The 19,538-nt window shown below is 42.6% G+C and overlaps 1 protein-coding gene across 1 annotated transcript in view; it reads left to right on the top strand.

The window, feature by feature from the left end:
- The window catches only part of GALK2 (galactokinase 2), a gene marked incomplete at both ends in the record, with an annotated part of 111,725 nt that overhangs the window by 42,780 nt on the left and 49,407 nt on the right, over nucleotides 1-19,538 (top strand). The window contains 2 exons of the mRNA XM_080707019.1: nucleotides 17,418-17,516; nucleotides 18,938-19,090. Coding sequence (XP_080563145.1) covers nucleotides 17,418-17,516; nucleotides 18,938-19,090 — 252 coding nt within the window. The remainder of the gene's footprint in view (nucleotides 1-17,417; nucleotides 17,517-18,937; nucleotides 19,091-19,538) is intronic.

The raw sequence follows: 19,538 nt of genomic DNA, 5'->3' as shown, positions 1-19,538 counted from the left end.
CCAATGGAAGAGCCTCTTTTTTAAGTCCTCCCTCCCCTCCTCACCCTCCCTCGCTCCCTGGGGCTTCTCCTTCAGCACCTGGAGTCCCTCTGGTGTCCTAATGGCGCCTAGCTCCTGCATATGACAGGAAGCATGTGACCCTTCACTGTCTGATGGCTCATCTCTTTCTTAACATAATGTTCTCCAGGTCCCTCCATTTTCCTGCAAATGACATGACTTTGCTCTTCCTGATTGCTGAGTAGAATTCCACTGTGTGTTTATCCCCTGATTTTGTAATCCATTCACCCATCGATGGGCACTTAGGCTGGTTCCTTAATTTGATGGTTGTGAACATGGATGTGCGTGTGTCACTATGGTATTCTGATTTCAGTCCTTCCCGAAGGACACCCAGGAGCGGGACAGCTGGATCATATAGTGTATCCGCTCCTAATTTTTAAAGACTCTCCACACTGATCTCTGTAGTGACTGCACTGATTTGCAATCCCACCGACAGTGGGCAAGAGTCCCTGTTTCACCACATCCTCACCAGCATTTATTGTCAGTTGACTTGTTGATGATTGCCATTCTAATTGGGTTAGACGGGATCTCGGTGTCGTTTTGATTTGTAACTCCCTGCTTGCTAATGATGTTGAACATTTTTTCACATGTTTATTGGTCGTTTTTTTTTTTTAAATATCTTCTTTTGTGAAGCGTCTGAAAGGATAGACTGTTTGGAGTAGGAAGGAACACCATAACTTCTTGAAGCAATAGTGGAAGCAGCCATAGGGATCCTACTTAATTTTCCATAATGAATGGGGAGAGTTTATAAAAAAAATCCATCTTCTGGAAACCCGGGATGTGTTGTTAGCACCGTGTGCCCTGCTTTGTATCAACTCTAGTCTGGTCTTATGACACAGAGGAGATTGGCTCTTTTTGGTATCACTTTCAAATGACAGATTTTAATCAGTGCCACCCAGGTTACTCTCTGACCAATACGCTGATTTAATTCTTCTAAGAATGCAAATAAAATATAATTATTTCAAAGATCTTGGGTAATATCCCACATGAGAAGACATTATGAGCTGTTAACCAGTTGCTAATTTGGACTGTGTTTATTTAAATCGAGTGGTAGCAGGGTCTGGTGGAACTGGATGTGTGGTCATCAAAGCCTGTAATCTCCTATAATTTAAGTACGTTACAGGCAAGGTAAAATTGGTCATGATTCCTGTGGTAGGGACATTCAGAGAACATGTGATTAATATGTCTTCTGATAAAATTGTGTTAGTGCTTTGTAAAATATATGCAAAAATTTAAGCAATCAGGATTCTCTATACTGTGAAGGACTCTTCACTGTAAGGAGGTAAAAATGCTCCTTTCAATTTTTGTCATTTAAGTTGTCTGTTTATTTTCATGACTTAAAATGTAATTATTATCAGATTTTATACTTATTTTAATTCTTCAAATAGGATTGTGATAGTTAAGTTCAGCAATTTGGAAATGTAATGATAAAGCAAAAATTTATCAGAAAAATTTAAAAGATATACATTTTCTTTTGGAATAAGTCGTCGAAACCTATATTTTAATGCAGAATATCTTTCTGTTTAGAAGTTTTTATTAATTTGTTTCATTTTGGGGATAAAATCGATACTCGTCAGCAATGTTACATCTCTCTGCTTCTCTTCTTTCTCACGCTTGCATGCACACACACGTTTGGACTCAGACACAGTTAATGGATTGTTATGTGGCGCTTATTTATTGTTTTAATCAGGAAACGTCAAATCTGCCTAAAATATGCAAGGACAGGCAGTGAACACGCCTCTGTCGCCTCTGTCTTTCACTTAGAGCCACGCAAGCACTGCTTTGCCTTTGCCTTGTCTTCGTGATTTCTTTCACTGAACCATCTGAGTTTTAAGTGCAGGGCACCGTGGATTAGCAGTCCATCGCCCTAACTGCCCTGCATTTTTATAAAGCTTACTTGTGAACTCTGCATCATTTGGGATAAAGTTACCGACGTGTTATTTATTGTATTTTATTTTTTGTTGTTAAGTACAAATTACTGTGCATTGTTATAATGTAAATTTATAGAAGAAATTTTATCTTGTTTTCAGTGCTATATTTGAATACAATGTGCTTATTTCAACCCTGAAATGGTTTCCACGCAGTCTTTACTATTGTAGTCTTTAAATTTTCACTGTGCCTTGTGTTAGATACTAGAAAATTAAAGAGAAATCACCCAACATAATCCATTTTTACAAATATAAAAACTTTATTTTTTCTGCTATACTGCACATATCACAGATACTTTTTTATTTATTTATTTATTTATTTATTTATTTATTTATTTATTTATTTGTGGTGGTACTGGGGTTCCTGGAAGCCCTTCTACCTCCGGGCTACACTCCCAGACCTATTTTATACTTTTTTATTTGGAAACAGGGTCTCTTAAGGCAGCGCAATCCTCCTGTCTCCTCACTGATACTTTTATAATAACTTGTTAGTTCAAATTATGGAATCACTCAGGAAATCGTACCATAACTCCATTGTTTTTATTTTAGCAAATTTAACTGGAGTTAACACGGATCTACTCTTTGGATGAAATTTGCTTTTAGACTAAGAGCAATTTTGGATATTTTGAAGTTTAAGAGAAATTTTGAGTAGAATCCATTTGCGTTGTTTTTTGACCTATGACAATAGAAATATAAAGCAAGGACTGTTAGTTCTAAGCACAAAAGAAAGCTAACTGTAGACATCACAGTGCATGTTTCAGCTCCTGTCTCCTTAGAGCAAGGCAATCTTCGACATAACCACAGTATAATTGTCATACTTGGAACATTTAACATCGATACAATTCTGTGATCTCACATACAGTCTGGATTTGCAACCAGTTGCCTCAATAATATTGTAAAAATGCCTTAGAGCTTTTCTCCTGTTCTTTTTCTTTTTCTTTCTTTCTTTAAAAGTTTTCGGATCCAGAATTTATCCAAGGACCAGTCATTGCATTTGAGTGTCATGTTTCTTGAGCTCTCTTTATTCCAGAAGTTTCTCAGCTTTCCCTTTTACGACGTCGATTTATTTATTTATTTATTTATTTATTTATTTATTTATTTATTGTGGTGCTGGGTTGAACCCAGGGCCTCACACACGCTAGGCCAGTGCCTGCCACTGCGCTACATCCCAAGCCTGCTGTTGACAGTTTTTAAAGAGTCCAGGCCTTTTTTGGTCAAATTTCCTCAATTTGGATTTGTCAGACGGTTGCCTTATTATTGGATTGATACTTATTTTTTCCCCCTCAGGAGTACTATAATGATGTTCTTAGTGAATCACACCACATGGGTTGTTTCTTTAGTTATACTTAAAATTTTTATACATATTTGTAGGTCGAGATCTGCTGCCTATTTAAAAGAATGTCTTAGGTTAAGTATAAAGTACCATTGATGTGGGCTTTGTGTTAAATCACTTATGAAAAAGTTGATTAAAATTGATATATACTGTGAGCCTGGCGTGGTGGCGCAGGCTTGTAATCCCAGCATTCAGGAGGCAGAGACTGGGGAATCGTAGTTTACAGACAGTCTCAGCTTCAACTCAGTGAGACCCTGTTTCAAAAAATAAAAATACTAAAAAATAGGGCTGGGAGTGTAGCTCGTAAGTACAATGCTCCTGGTTTCTGTCCCCAGTACCGCCAAAACAACAACAACAACAACAACAACAACATACCCTAAAGAAATAGGGCTGGGGGTGTAGCTTGGAGGTAGAATACCCCTGGGTTCCATCCCTAGTACCACAAAAAAAAGAAGTGATAGATATTGTGTTTATTCTTCTATTGTGTGTTTATTTATTTATTTATTTATTTATTTATTGCTGAAGATTTAAAGAAGTTTATTAGAAAGATAGAAATACAGAAAATAGAAATACAGCTCCATACCAGACTGGCATGGAGGGGTGACTCGAAATGAACACACCCCTATTGTGTGTTTTAATAAATCCAGTGCTCACTGCATATTTATTGAACGAATGGAAATATTGATGCCTTAAGAATCACAAATTCTCAGCTCTGTCAAGGAATTAAAACATTCCTCATTGTTGTACTGCTCTTTAAGTATTTTCATGGTTTCCTTTATGGTTTTGTTTACGAGACAAAATGTACTAAGCTTGGAATAAACTGCTGGAGCTGTCTAACATAAAAATAACCGAATGTAATTTTAAACCCTCACTGTGTGTATATAGGGTCACATTATTTCCATGGCAGTCGCTCAGGGTTTGTATATATCGCATTTCAGTGTAATGACATGGGCAGGCGCCAAAGAAAATAGCAGGCAACACAGATTTGGTTTGACTAACAAATATTTACATGTCTCTGTATCTCTAATTATTGTAATCTTTAAGGGGTTTACACTACATGGGCTTAATTCTTTCGAGCTTTATGTTAAACTAAAATAAGTTGATCAGTACTATATATAACTGTAAAAATGATGCGGGAGCCTGGATAAATGTTGAATATAAGCCACTTCTGCAAAGAGCAGGTGGACTTAGGGCTACCCGGACGCACAGCTGCCTGTTGCCTGTCTGCCTTTTGTGGTGTTGAGAGAAGTCAGGAGTCTCGTCTGATCGTAGAAGCCAGGTCTCTCTAGTCATGTAGCCAGTGTTATTAGGAAGATGACATCAAGGGTGCGTGCCTTGGCTCATGAGGTTGATACATCCTCCACGAGAGGCAGATGGATAGTTGTACTGTTGGGTACCGAACCATTCACATGTGTTTGTCCACCTGGCACCATCCTCATCACTTGACTTGCTTTTGGAAGATGGCAAACTGGGACTGTGGTTTAAGTCTGTAGTTGTAAAATGGTTTAATGGATTTATCCTACGTAGTTAAAGCTCCCTGACCTATAGGATCTCAATAGAACCTGTAGCTTCCCTATAGGGCCTTTCGCTTTGTGTTGCAAAGATGTGAGGTTTTTCAGTCATCAAAACTATGCCTTTTAAAATCTCTGGATCCCCAGAGACCCATAGCACAACTGTTTCGAATCAGACAGTCTGGTCTCTTAGTAATAAAAAAAAACTGTGGTCTCATCTACATGATACTTTCTTGGTGACAACATTAATAATTATTTTGGCTTTTATTTAAGTTAATATATTAAAAGTCTAATTAGACCAATCCAGAATAGTGTTTTAATTTATCACATTGCTCAAGGCTGATGTCCATTCTGTACCACAGTATTGTTAAAAAATGCTACACCTGATTTCAGGCATCTGGACCAGGTGCTGATTTCCTCCAAGGGCTGATAGGCTTTGTCTGTCAAAATCATATATGAAAGTGTGTCCCATAAATCCAAACATGTTAACTAGTAGAGTTGTTGTAGTAATGAGATTAATAAGCACTGTCTCTGTGGGTCCCACCCTTGAACTTTCTGAATATTTCCCCCTGCCTTTTACATTCTCAGGTAGAGTGGTGGTAAGGGAGCAAAAGAGGCGATGTCACAGAACCTGCCCCGTGACCTGACTTGGCTGTCACAGTGGAGGAGTCCTGAAACCTGCTGTTGACAGATGACAAAACTTCTTTTTGTCCCTAATTATAATCTCCTCGAGTAAAGACTCATGTTCTCTTGAGTTCTTATATTTTTCCCCATTTGGATTTCTCTCCTTTGGAGAAAGGAGATAAACATTATATACCTGCTATACAAAGTAGTCAAGTGAGACTTTTTTTTTTTGCCTCTTGACCAGAAATTTAAAATTATTTGCTAATTAAATTGTTGTAGTTAAAAATCGCAATGGCAGTGGGAATAGTTTTCAAGCGAGCATTTTGGTCTTGAGAGCTAGTTCATGATCGAGGGGTTCCCAAAGCTGTGGGTAGACGTAGAAAACACAGTGGAGCGTCTTAAGTGGGTGGAAATTTAATTCTTAATAACTCCAGGCTTTCCCTGATGTAGTCAGGAATGATTATAAATTCCTTAAAAGTTATTTTTATCACTACAAAGGCAATGTTCTCTTATTCTAGGACATCAGGGAATTAACAACATATTAAGATTAAGTAAAATGAAAAATAATCTATAACCTTAACCAAAGATTAGATTCACTGTCACCTTGAGTATTGCATGGAAAGAACATCTTTGGTCCTTCTTTAAATATCACAATTCAAGGCGCTACCTTTGGCTCACATGAGATTCAATTAAATTTTCATGGAATTTCGACTTTGTGCCAGGTACTAAACTAGGTACTTGGGTGGAAGAGTAATTAAAATAAAGGGCTTTCTCTTGTGGAGCTTACATTTGAGTGGGGAGGGAAGGAAACCAAAACCAAATAAATGGAAAGAGAACATAAGGTGGTAGAAGGAAAAGCAGGGTACGGGTGTAGAGCAGCAGGGGGTATTAAGATACTCGGGGGAGGTGACATTTGACCAGAGATTATGGACAAGAGCATCCCCGACAGAGAGAATGGTGGATGTTAAAATCCTGAGGCAATGGTATTGATGCCTGGTTGGCCGATAATTATAGCTAATATTGATTATGTATCAATTATGCGCTACGAGTTTAAATTCCTTGCGGTGACTCAGTGAAGCGGGTGATTAGTATAATTCCCGTTTTGCCAACGGGGGAGATGCAGAGAGTCTGAATACATGTTGTACTAACAACCGCTATGATAGAGCTGAGGGTCAGCGTGTGTAGCTTAGCTTCTAGGAGGACAGGGTGTTTCCCAGGAGAGCTGCTGCTTAAATTTAGCCCCAGTTGCAGAGCAATTCAAAGACGAGGAGGGTTTAGGATTCTGTTCTGTTCTCCATGCCCACCCCCACGGTCACCCCAGAAACCACAACAGTGCCCTGTCCACGGTTGGCAGGATACAGCTGTTACTGAATACATGTAGGTGGCCGAGCACTTGAAAAGACTGGGGGCAGAGGAGAACATGGCATAAGAAAACAAACTGCGTTAGCTCATTTTGACAGGGTGGTGAACTGTGTGAAGAAAAAACCGGAGTAGGAACTTTGGTGGAAGAAATAAGCAGGGGTCGGATTATAAAGTTGTTTCTGTGAGAAGCCATGGGATACTTATTTGGCAGCGTATGTAACCTACAGTGGATATGTGTAGAAGAGATGATCATGGGACCTGGGGAAATGTGATGTGTGTCTTAGTCCATTTTTTCTGTTACTATAACAAAATACCCGAGACTAGGTACATAAAAAAAGTGGGTTATTTCACTCAGAGTTCTGAATGTTCAAGAGCTCGCACCAGCATCTGCTCAGCTTGGGAAAGTCCTTTCGGTACGTCCTACCGGCAGCACGGTGGCAGCACCTGTGGAGAGGAGAGATTACTTGGTCAGACGGGCAGCTGGAGAGATCCAGGTGCCAGGTTTGCTCTTTTTACAATAACCCACCCTCACAGGAGCCAACCAGGCTTCCAGGAGAAAAGTGTACCAAGACCCTTTGACGGTGTGTGTCCACCCACCTGATCACCTCCCACCAGGCCCTGCCTCTTTGTTATTGTAAGTTGTGAGTACATGGGAAGGGACATTTTTGAGGAAAGGCTTTGTGGGATCATTGAGGTGTAAAAGCTACTAAATATACTAACTTTGGAAAGTTGATGGATCATCTGTTGACATAGACGACACAGTGTCCCAGAATGCTCTGCATAACTAAAACGGAAAGAAACCGTAACGGTGCCTTGCCTACAGTTGGCCTTTTATAACTGTTGAATACATTCAGGTGGATGGACATTTGCAAAGACCAGAGGCAGAGGAGAACATGGCCTAATTAGAAAACTGTCATCAGTTCACTTTGATGGGGTAATGGCCTACGTGAAGAAACAGAGTAGAAACCTTTGGTAGAAGCGGGAAGCAGGGGTCAGGTCAAGAATTCAGCGAGGTCATAAATTAGAGGTAGAAAAGCAGGGCAAAGGAAAGGAGATTGCAAGCACTGCTAATTACTCAATGTAATTGTTTCATTTTGTTTAATCCTATTTATTAAAATTCCTGGAAGTCCAGGTCAAAGGGGAAACATGTAAAATTATATAGGTCTTATGACGTATGTGCCTCTCAAAGACCTTACCATTTCTCGTTACCTTTATATTAGGGACCAGGCTTGTGGGGAAAAATCATATTCAGGTCTTAGCAATGAGCAAATGATATCTGTAATAGTCTGAAATAATGTGGACGTAAGTGGTACTTGGGGGACGATCTCTTGAAATGACCTTTGATAGGCGCTTCTTGGCATAACATGTGAGCAGAGCTCAGTAAAATCAATTGAGCTCCTCATGTACTATCTCTATGAGCACCCTTGCCATTTCTCACCATAGATTATTTCTATTTCATGTCAAAGTCTTTATGAACTGACTATTGCTTACACAGAACCCTTTCTCCTGGGCAAATGTGTAGACTGAATTATGTATTTGGTTAATCCAGATGCTGATTTATAGCAGTTTTTTTTCTATTTGGTTTGTGCCTGTATCTGCATCATCAGATCCACATTAGGAAAATTATCAAGTGTTATTTCTAACAAGTATTATTATGCTGGGGGAGAAACAACAATTAATTCTGGAATGTCCCCTCTTTCCTTCTCCCTGAGGGTCCAGCATGGTTCACAGTCAGAGCTCATGCAGTTTGACTCCCAAGGGTGGGACAGGAGTATGAAAAGTATAAACGCAGTATGAAAAGCTCTCCCCCAGGAGCCGAGGGTCCCATGGGAGGGATGTTCAATTCTAAGACGCACTTGCCAAACCACAGAGATTGCAGGCCTGCCACCCATCATGATTATCGTCATTATTTAGTGTTTGTGGAAGGCTGGAGCCAAAATAAGCCACCTGCCAGCCAAGGCAGCGACACCGGCCTCTACTGCAGGGATGGCAGGCCCCCTCACATTTAGCAGCAGAGACTCGAGTCATCTTCTTGTCCGATTCCATCAATCGCCAGGCTCGGCCTCCCGCTGTCTTCCCACAACAACTTTTTCTTGGCGTTTCTCTCTTCCCTCTTCCCAGTAATCGTTACCTTGGTATGTGTGTGTTGCCTTCCTGTCCCCGCATTTTTAAAAATAGAATTTATACAGTGAATGAGATTCAATTAATCGTTCTAGTGAGAGGTAAGGAGGGAAGGCTTTCATGGGCTCCTGAATTCGAGCTTCCTGGTCTACTCCCTAAACCCCTCTCCTCTTAGGGCTATAGTATTGTTCTGAAAGCATAGAGTCCAAACTCTTGAGTTCAAATCCTGGCTCTGGTGGGGTGTCGTGGCACATGCCTACAATCCTGGCACTTGGGAGGCTGAGACAGGAGGACTGCGGTTTCAAGGACAACCTGAGCAACGTAGTGAGACACAGAACCCTTTCTCCTGGACAAACGTATGGACTGAATTATGTATTTGGTTACTCAACCTAGTGATACCCTGTTTCACAATAAAAAATAAAATAGGGCTGGGCATGTAGCTCAGAGGCAGAATGCCCCTCTGTTCAATCTTCAATTTCCCCTTCACCCTGCTCCCCCAATCCAATGATCTTGGGTAACTTAACCTCTCTGTGCTTCAGATTATCCTAAAACCCATTTACTCTTAACAGCTCCTCTTGTGGACTTGAAATTAGTTCCTGAAAAATGCTTGAAACAGTGGTAGGGTCGATGCATAAGCTGCTGTATTATCAGGCCACAGAAGGTCATCTGACATCAGCCTCATGTTGAGATTCCCCGGATTGTGGGGCAGTGAAGAAGTGGTTTGGCTCTCTGGGACTGTGAGGGTGGGTCATGGGAAAGCCCTTCGTACCTCAGGCCATCCAGTGAGTGTGTACTTTCTACTTTTGGGGTTTAAAACCAAGGGGGCTCTACCTCTGAGCTCCACCACCAGCCACCCCCTCTCCTTTTAGATTTTGAAATAGGGACTCACTAAGTTGCTGAGGCTAGCCTCAAACTTGCAATCCTGCCATCTCATCCTCCCAAGTAGTAGGATTACAGGCCTATGCCACCAGGCCTGGAGCAGGCATGCCTTTGTTCTTTGAAGCAGAACAGCATGGTAGCCTGGTGGACTTTGGAGCCAGGCCTCTCTGGCTCTGAGGCTTCCTTTAGTTTATTGACTTTTTTTTCAGTCTCAGTTTCCTTCTCTATGAAGTAGCAATTATAGTTCTGACATTTCAGGGTTGTTTTGGAGATTAAAGAAGATAGAATGTATAAAGTGCCCTGCACGGTATCTGCCCTTAGAGGGCATTTGACATTGCGTAGCTTTCTTCCCTTTTCTCATACAATCTTCCCTGACTGTCTACTTTATCAAGAAGGCCTTGTCGTTCAGGAATCATTTAAAGGAATGATTAAAAAAAATTTTTTTTTCAGTACCAGGGATGGAACCCAGGGGCATTTACCTCCGAGCTACACCCCCAGGCCTATTTTTTTTTTTTGTGGGTCTGGGGATGGAACCCAGGGGCATTTGACCTCCAAGCTACACCCCCTGCCCCATTTTTTATTCTTTATTTTGAAACCGCGTCTCACTGAGTTGCAGAGGGCCTCAATAAGTAGCTGAGGCTGTCCGCAATCCTCCGGGTGTCAGCCTCCCTAATGCTGGGAATATGAGCGTGTGCCACCACGCCCAGCCCCAGGACTATTTTTTATTCTTTATTTTGAAACAGGGCCTCACTAAGTTGTGGAGTCTCACTAAGTAGCTGAGGCTGGCCATGAACCCGGATCCTTTGTCTGAGCCTCCCAAGTACTGTGATTACAAGTGTGCGCCACCACGCCGGGGTTGAGTATTTCAAACTTGATGTACATACAAACCCCTGTTACCAGGCAGGAGATTTTATTATGTCATACAACCTGAGTTCTTGTTTATCTGCTTGGAAAGCATTCAAACAGAAAGCCCGAATGGGGAATACAGGAGGCTTACTTACACACCCCCGAGAAAGGCCGGGAAGAGAAGGGAGGACCGCGCTCCAGGGGAAAGCACCTGCACGGGCCAGTTCCAGGAATGGAGCGGGGGCCTGGGGCAATGGGGACCTGCAGTGGTTTGTTTCCAGGGATGGAAAGTGGCACGGAGACTGCCATGTGCTAGCTTTTATGTATTACAGTTTACATGTATTACATTGGGGTGATTGACTGTCCTTTGCTGGTTCCTGCGCCCCTTCCCACGGGAGCGGGGTCAAAGTGAGTCTCTGCAGGTCAGCTTCCCTGCTCTACGCCGACCCCATCTGCTGATGTCTAGCTAGCTACCTAACGCTACCTTGGGGATCCTGTCCAACTGCGGATTCTGATTCAGGGGGTCTGGGAGGGGCCTCCAACCAATTAGGAGCTGTGCTCTCCTAGCCAGTTCCCAGGTGACCCCGGTTCCATCTGAAGACCACACTTGAAGTGAGAGTGTGCCGCGCTCCTTCCTTCTTGTCTCTCCTTACTACCTGTGAGATTTATTAACATTTTAGTTGCTTCTTGCACACTCGCTTGCACACCCGGGATCATTATTTGAAGAGTATATCAACGGTTGTACATTATCACTACCAAGGCTTCTCCTTGCCCAGTACAAGCAGGGGTGCTTGAGGTCAGATATATTTTCTCAGGATCTCTATGGGTCAGGAATCTCAAATTGTTTCACATAGAATGAAAGAGGCGTCTTGCCTTGTTGAAGGGCTCATTTCGACTTTCATTATTTTTGTGTGTGTGGTACTGGGGATGGAACCCAGGGGCATTCTACCTCCCAGCTACACCCCCAGCCCTATTTTTTATTCTTTATTTTGAAACAGGGTCTCACTGAGTTGCAGAGGGCCTCACTAAGTAGCTGAGGCTGGCCACGAACCCAGACCCTCCTGTCTTGGCCTCCCAAGGATTGGGGTTACAAGTGTGTGCCACCACGCCCGGCCCAACTCTCATTATTAACTGCTGGGGGTCACCTGCCTCTGCTGTGTTTGTTTTGGAAACTGGCTGTCATTGTCCCCAGACAAGTATTCCTGAAGTAAAATAATGCGAAAGCTGCTAATTCCGTCGAAGTTCATCTCTGGATTAGGGGTGTGAGAGAATAACTACTCCTTTGCTTCTTTTTTCTTTTCTTTTCCTTTTCTTTCTTTCCTTCCTTCTTTCTTTCTTTCTTTCTTTCTTTCTTTCTTTCTTTCTTTCTTTCTTTCTTTCTTTTGATGGAACCCAAGGGCATTTTACCTTGGAGCTACACCCCCAGCCCTATTTTGTTTTTATTTTGAAATGGGTTCTTGCTAATTTGCTTAGGGGCTTGTTACATTGCTGAGGCTGTCCTTGAACCTGAGATCCTCCAGTCTCAGCCTCCCAAGTACTGGGACTATAGGCTTGTTCCTGGCTTTCTTCTTTTTAAAAAAAATTAAAACAGGCCTATTATTTTTTCTAAAACATTCCAGAGTGTCTCCAAATTGGAGCTTGGTCCTCAGCCATGTTACAAAACAAAGGCAAGTCTACTCCAGTCTCCTTTAGACTCACCTAGGTACTATTTCATTAAAAGTTCTTTTACCCGGTTGGTCTCTACTTAATACATTTGCCCGTTTGTAAAAGACCTTGAAAGTACCCTTAGGTAAGGGTATAGGCTTTTGGAAAACTAGTATTGAGGATTACAGGAGGAGAACATAGATGAAATGCTTGAGGAAAAGAAAAGTTAGAGGAGCCATCGACATCTTCATCTGTTTGAGATAAATCAGTCAGTGTTCTATCAGGAAACAGATGCATCCTCGTTAGCAGAGGACAATTTCTTATTTAGAACTGGACCTAGCTGTAGCTGGGTCATTATTGCCTGTGGGCCTGAACATGTGTTGAGCTATACCTCAACACATTTTTTTTGTGTGTGTGAGTATTACACGCCTGTAATACTTGTGAGGCGGAGACAGGAGGATCCAGGTTGGCAGCCAGCCTCAGCTACTTAGTGAGGCCCTTGGCAGGGAGTGACCTCACTTCACTCCTGCTCCCTTCCCAAGAGGCTGCCCGAGGCCTCTGGTGAAGAGCCCACGAGAAGCAGAGAGCACAGGAGCCTATCGGTGCAGTTCCTCCTGGGGGGGCTTCTGTGGGGGCGGAGGACGGAAGTAGGTGGACAGATTACATTTTTTTTTTTTGGTGTGTGTGATTTTATTGGTGCATTATAGTCTCATATCGATGTCAGCCATGTTGACAATGACATACACGCACATGCTCTTTGTATCTTGTGAAATCTTTTGAGATTTTTAATAATATAAGTAGGTGGGGAGTGTTGACTTAGTGCCTTTGCAAGTCACCGTGATTACAATTCTTGGAGGGCATTTTACGGTTCTATTTCTAGTGTCCCAAAGGACAGAAAAAGCCTGGGCAGGTCTCCCTCACACCATCCAGAAGGACAGGATTCTCTGCCTTCACTCCCGTCTCCGTGCTGGCAGTGAAGGGCCCTCCATTAACGATTCTCTGAGTTCAGCCCAACTAATTTTTGATTACTGTCCAAGGTATGCATCTATTTTCCTTAAATAGGGCTTGGGATTTTAAAATTTTGTTTCTGGTTTCTTAGGACGTGACCTTTTTGCTTTTAGAATCAGGGCTAGGGCACCGCAAACGCTGTCCGTTGGGCCTGCAGTTGAAGCTCTCACCACAGGCAGTTTTGTTGGGTGGGTAGGGATTTCCCTGCCTCTCGGTTGGCGTGAAATGTTCTTAGTGGGACCCATGTTTCTCTCTTTACCTCAGGTTTCTTTGTTCCGTGTTGTTGAATTGGCTATTGTTGAGGCATTTATGATCTTTCAAAATTTCCCTTGCCACTTTAAAAAAAGAATTCGTAACCAGAATAATGATAATTTCTCTACATTTGGCTTGAGATTTAGCTACTTTCTTTCCTTAATCAAATGGTTCCTTATTCATTTGTAAAAACAACAAATTTACCACTGTGCAATGCTTTAGAGCACCGTGAATTGCTCCTGTTTGAAGGATTTTTATTTAATACTTTGAATTCTCACAGTAATCCTGTAGCTGGAAAGGTGGATGTTTCACTCCATATTACAGATGGCGTCTAATATGGCATGATGGTTAAGAGTGTGGGTGCTGGAGTCAGATCTGAGTTGAATTTTAACTTTAGCATTTACCAGCCTCATTTTACCTGCTAAACCTACTCAGTTCCTTATTTTTAAAATGGAGATACATTCATTTTATAGGATTGGATGAGAAGTAGGTAATCCAGGCAAAGCAACTGGAAGGGTACCTAGCACATAGTCAGTGCTTAACAAATCTCATTACAGAGCTGGGCATGGTGGTGCACGCTTGTAATCCTTTGTGAGTATTACACGCCTGTAATACTTGTGAGGCGGAGACAGGAGGATCCAGGTTGGCAGCCAGCCTCAGCTACTTAGTGAGGCCCTTCAGAACTCAGTGAGACCCTATTTCAAAATAAAGAGTTAAAAATAGGGCTGGGGGTATAGCTCAGAGATAGAATGCCCCTGGGTTCCATCCCCAACAGCGCAAAAAAAAAATCTTATTATAATTAATACTTTTGTTATTGCTAACAGTATGTGAAGAAATGGAAATTTAAAAAAAGTGAAGCGATCGGTGTGAGGTCACAAGCCAGCATGTTTGACCCGAGATTGGGTGGTTTCTGGTGCTGATTCCCCTGTATTTACTTCTAAATTCCTCCTGTATTCTGGGGGTGTGACTGGGGTCACCCTCTCTCTCCTCCTTCACCTTCTTTATCTTCACTTTCTTTGTGCTCTCCCCACTTATGGCTTCTTGTCTGTCCAGTCATGAGATTAATTTGTCAGAATTCAGCACAGGTGGTAGCAGCATGGTGTAGGGATGTCTCCCACCCTTGCTCTGTCTAGGCAGACAGTTGTGATAAATTACCACCTTGTTTCTATTAAAGTATATAATTATTAGCAACTCAGGAGAGTTTTTTTTTAAAATTAGTAAATATACAATTCTCAGTGCTCCAGTTTCTTTCCACTTAGGGAGAATATTTACATTTTGATGCAACTCATTTGTCTTTTCATAGTGGAAAAAAAAAAGGGTCACATTATCTCCAGTTGGGAGAAGGTATTTTCAGTCCAGTATGAAAAGAACACAGGCTTTAGAGTCAGACAGATGAGATTCAAATCCCGGTTCCTCAGCTTCTGCGATGTGTCTAAACCCTGTTGTCCTCGTCTGAACGATGGTGACAAGCAGAGCGTTGTCGGAGGCCCAAGGGAGATGCCGCGCGTACTTGGCACGCACCTGGCACCCAGCAGACGTGGCTGCTCCCGACAGATGTGGCCTCACTGAACCCAGCATGCACTAGTTCATCTGGGTAAATTGCCTCTCTGCATTCTAAATCCAAGAGTTTTGACCTTCCGTTGCTAATTTATTTTTAATGTGACTATTATGGACAGGTCACTGGCTCCGTGTGTCAGCAGATCGTGGGCACTGCCCTTGATGTCAGAATCCCAAGCTCACTTCATGTCACAAGACAAAGCTAATGTCCGCGAATCCACTTGACCCCCAAGAAAGAGGACACTTGCGGTCTGTCAGATGGTTTTTGGGTAGCTATTCTCAGAAAGTTAAAGCAACAGGTGTTTTTTTCGAGTATTTACTACATCCTCAGCTTTATGTGAAGTGGCTGACACAAAAAGGTGCTTTTTGTAGGACTCACAGGTTTCTGGGAGGCAACAGATGAGATAGAAACATGACACAAAGAACAACAATAAACACGGTGACTCAGCTTATATTAGTCAAGTGGACAGCGGTCTCCATGCTTCCTGGGCTCTCATAGCTTGGTAGGTAAAGCGACATAGCGAGACACACTTAAAGCATGGTTGGAAAAGTGATAATGGAGTTTTAAATAGGGAGTGAAGAGCAGGGCCTCTGCGTAAATGTGGGTGGGTGCGCCTTCCAGAGGGAGGTGATGCTTGGGTGGTGCCCAGTGGGAACAGAGGAGTACCCAGGGAGGAGGAAAGAAAATCATACCTGTAAAGGCCCCGAGAGGTGAGCTGGCAGAGCTGGCAGGGGGGGAGAACAGCATCTGTTCAGTATTCCTGAGAGCTGGAGCTCAGGGTTGATGGGGGATGAGAGGAAGAAAGAGAGGAGAGAGGGAGAGGAAAGAGAGGAAGGAAGAGGAGAGAGGGAGAGGAGAGAGAGAGGGAGAAAGGAAAGAGAAAGAGAGAGAGGGGAGAGAAAAAGAGAGAGAGAAAGAAAAGAGAGAGAGAGAGAGAGAGAGAGAGAAAAAACAAGGAATTTTTTTGGGGGGGCGGTACTGGGCATGGAGCCCAGGAGCATTCTACTTCTGAGCTACACCTCCAGTTCTATTTTTTATTCTTTATTTTGAAACAGGGCCTCACTGAGTAGCCGAGGTTGTCTGTGAATCGGGATCCTCCTGTCTTTCAGCCTCCTGAATGCTGGGATTACAAGCATGTGCCCATCAGGCTGGGCTGAGAACAAGGAATGCAAAGACAGCATGTCCCCAAGACCAAACCTCCAGGGACCCGCCCCTCCAGCCCACCCCCTGCCTGGGTTACCCTCTATAAATCTAAGGCAATGGATTTATCCATTGACCAGACCACAACCCTCATAGCTCGATTATATCAACTCTGAACATCAGTATCGAAACTGTCAGGCAGATAGTGCAATTTCATATGGAAATTGGCCCTAGAGTTTGAAAGGCTTTGAGTTGGGAGTTATTCCATTAATCTGAAGGAAGTCATTGGAGATCTTTAAAAAATCATTTGAAGTTTTAGTTTAGATTATAAATGTTTTCATTTTCTTTTTTATTTTTGGTGGTACTGGGGGTGGAACCCAGGGGCTTTTCTACCTCCGGGCTACACTCCCAAACCTATTTTATACTTTATTTGGAAACAGGGTCTCACAAAGTTGCTGAGAGCCTCACTACGTAGCTGAGGCTGGCTTTGAACCTACGATATCCTCCTGTCTCAGCCTCCCAAGTGCGAGGATTACAAGCGTGCGCCATCCCGCCCGGCTTTAATATTTTCATTTTCTGGGCTTCCTTATCTTGATAGGAGAATGATTTGCCTAGTGAGAAGTTCTGTTCTTATACTTAATAGCGATGACAGAGAGAAAACAATACTTTTGAACTAGAAACTATGACTCAGCTTTGACCCTTTTTTGGCTTTGAGAAAATTGGAATAGTCCACTGTCAGGAGACAAAGGAAATTGAAGTAGAAATGAATGAGTTCCCATATGAGATTTTTCAGTGATGCCGGGCAAGAGATGGAGTAAAGAGAAAGAAGGAGACACTGGTTGTCCTGTGGGGTCTTTCAGAGACAGCAAACATGGCAGGCACAATCATTAGCTCATTCCAGACTCACAGCAGACTTGCTAAGTGAATTTATGTTTTCCTTTTGGACTCAAAGGTAGCCGGAGCCCTTGTGAACACATTGCTCTAGAAATTACTATTAATTGATCAGAGCTGATACTGTAATGTAACCCTATATGTCATGGTCTGGAATAAGATGGGTGAGAAATAGATTAATACTATGCCCCCCCCATATATATATATATATATATATATATATATATATATATATATATTTTTTTTTTTTCTTTCTTTTCCAGGTGGAACTTGCAGAAATCTGTGCCAAGAGTGAGCGTTATATTGGCACTGAAGGAGGAGGCATGGACCAGTCCATTTCATTTCTTGCAGAAGAAGGAACCGTAGGTGGCATTGCACTACTTTGAAATATCAACTAGAGAAAATTCACAAGCGAGGAAGGCCTTGAGATCCCCAGCGTGCCTGGTTATGAGCAGTTTACTCTATTATGTTCTATTGTAGGATATTATTTACCACCTGCATTGTAACTCAAGTATCCCACTAGTTATTTACTGTGTTTGTGTTAATCATTTCTTTGTCTCTTCCAGAATCACACCTCAAGTCTATTTTTTCTCCTGTGTCTAGTTTATTCGCCCCCAATCTTCATTGTTTACATAAGATTTCTTTTCTCAACTCCCTAGTTATTGGGACCTCCATTCCTACTCCTGTCCTGAATCACTACATCTCCAGACATTTTTATAATTTCATGTTGGCCTTAAATCCAAATGTCAGTTCTCTTACCACATATATGCACAGCCCCTCTTTTTGTAATTTACTCTTTGGAATCATTTTTCTCTGTCAACATTTTTGGGGCTTCAGTGGTGGGAAAAAGAACGTTGACTGCAAGCCAGGAATGAATTCTTTAGCTGGATGCCACTTCCCCTTGGCTGTCAACCCCTCTGGCAGGGCAGAGGTTTTGGTCGTGGCCCATAAACTGCCCATTGCCAAAATCAAAGCAGACATTCCTTGGAGATCTTTTCTTGTTTTTTTGTCACATTTCTACAGGCTTGGCTGCTTCCCAAGAACACCTGGATTCCTAGTTAAGAATATTTGTTGTCGATACTCCTAAGCCAAAGCCCGAGGCGGGAGGAAATATGGTTTCAGGCTAAGAAAACACTGGGCGTTTCGGGTGAGACCTGACAGACAGACAGACACAATGGCACGTGTCTTGGTGTGAATGTAAACCAGGTGGAGTCTGAATAGTCCACTTCGCCATCTGAGCCTTCCCCCGCCGCTCTCCAGCCTAACCTCTGACCGCTGCTCAGACTCCAAGCTCCAGCCAAATTTCGATATTCTATGCTTCATTAGCATGTTTGCCTCTTTGATTTCATCAGCACCTTTTTCTTTTTGACATCCTATTGGAAGAAGGAAAACCTCTGTCCTCTTTCTCATCCTTTAGGATTCAGTTTAGATTTTCCTTTTTCTAAGGAGAATGTACAAGGTTATATCTGATTAGGCTTCAGCTAAATGCCTAGATAGCATCCTGTGCTTTGTGACCATCGTAACATTTGCAACTTTGAAATGGATTTGTCTGTCTCCTTGACCTTCTTTCCCACTACTGTTAGCCTCCATAAGGGGAGGGTCACTGTCTTGCTTACAGTTGTATCTTGACTTCCTAATACGGTGATTGGATGTCGAAAAATTATATTTGAATGAATAAATGCATTTTGAGAGAAGATCTGTTAGGGTAAGTAAATGCTTAGCCGTTTAAACATTCTCTGAATCCTAACAAATTCTATCTCATCTGTTGTTTTCCCCCCACTAGGCCAAGTTGATAGAGTTTAGTCCTCTGAGGGCAACTGATGTGAAACTCCCAAGTGGAGCGGTGTTTGTGATTGCCAACAGCTGTGTGGAAATGAACAAGGCAGCGACTTCCCATTTCAATATCAGGGTGATGGAGTGTCAGCTGGCTGCAAAGGTATGAACAGGTGACCTGGTGAAGCTTTGGCTTGGCCTTCCTTATCCTTTGTTCTTCTCGGTTCCTTCTTAGTTGGCAGTTTTCCCCACACTTGGGGCAACTTCCTGACTGCAGCGACATTTCTAACAAGGTATTTTGGTACAGAGCAACTCAGGAAACAGATAAACCAGCAGGTGTGCCCTCTGCCCTCCAGCTCGTTGGGCGTTAAATAAACTTCACAGCACAGTCTCCTGCGTGGCACTGAGGGGTGAGCACAGTTTGCATCTGTGAAGCTCAGACCCTGGGTTAGGTCTAGAGGTGGAGAAAGATGGCGGTGCAGTGGTGCGGCGGATGGGTGTGCCACAAATCGGGTCTTGTTTCTTCAGCAGGGACCTTGGCGGCCTCACCCCTCCTGGTCCTCTCAGAGGCATCATTTTATACCACGTCACTCCAAAAACAGACTTGGTGC

The sequence above is a fragment of the Muscardinus avellanarius genome (assembly GCF_963383645.1).
Source record: "Muscardinus avellanarius genome assembly, chromosome: 12".
Taxonomy (NCBI): Eukaryota; Metazoa; Chordata; class Mammalia; order Rodentia; family Gliridae; genus Muscardinus; species Muscardinus avellanarius.
This window is presented reverse-complemented; position numbering and strand designations above follow the sequence as displayed.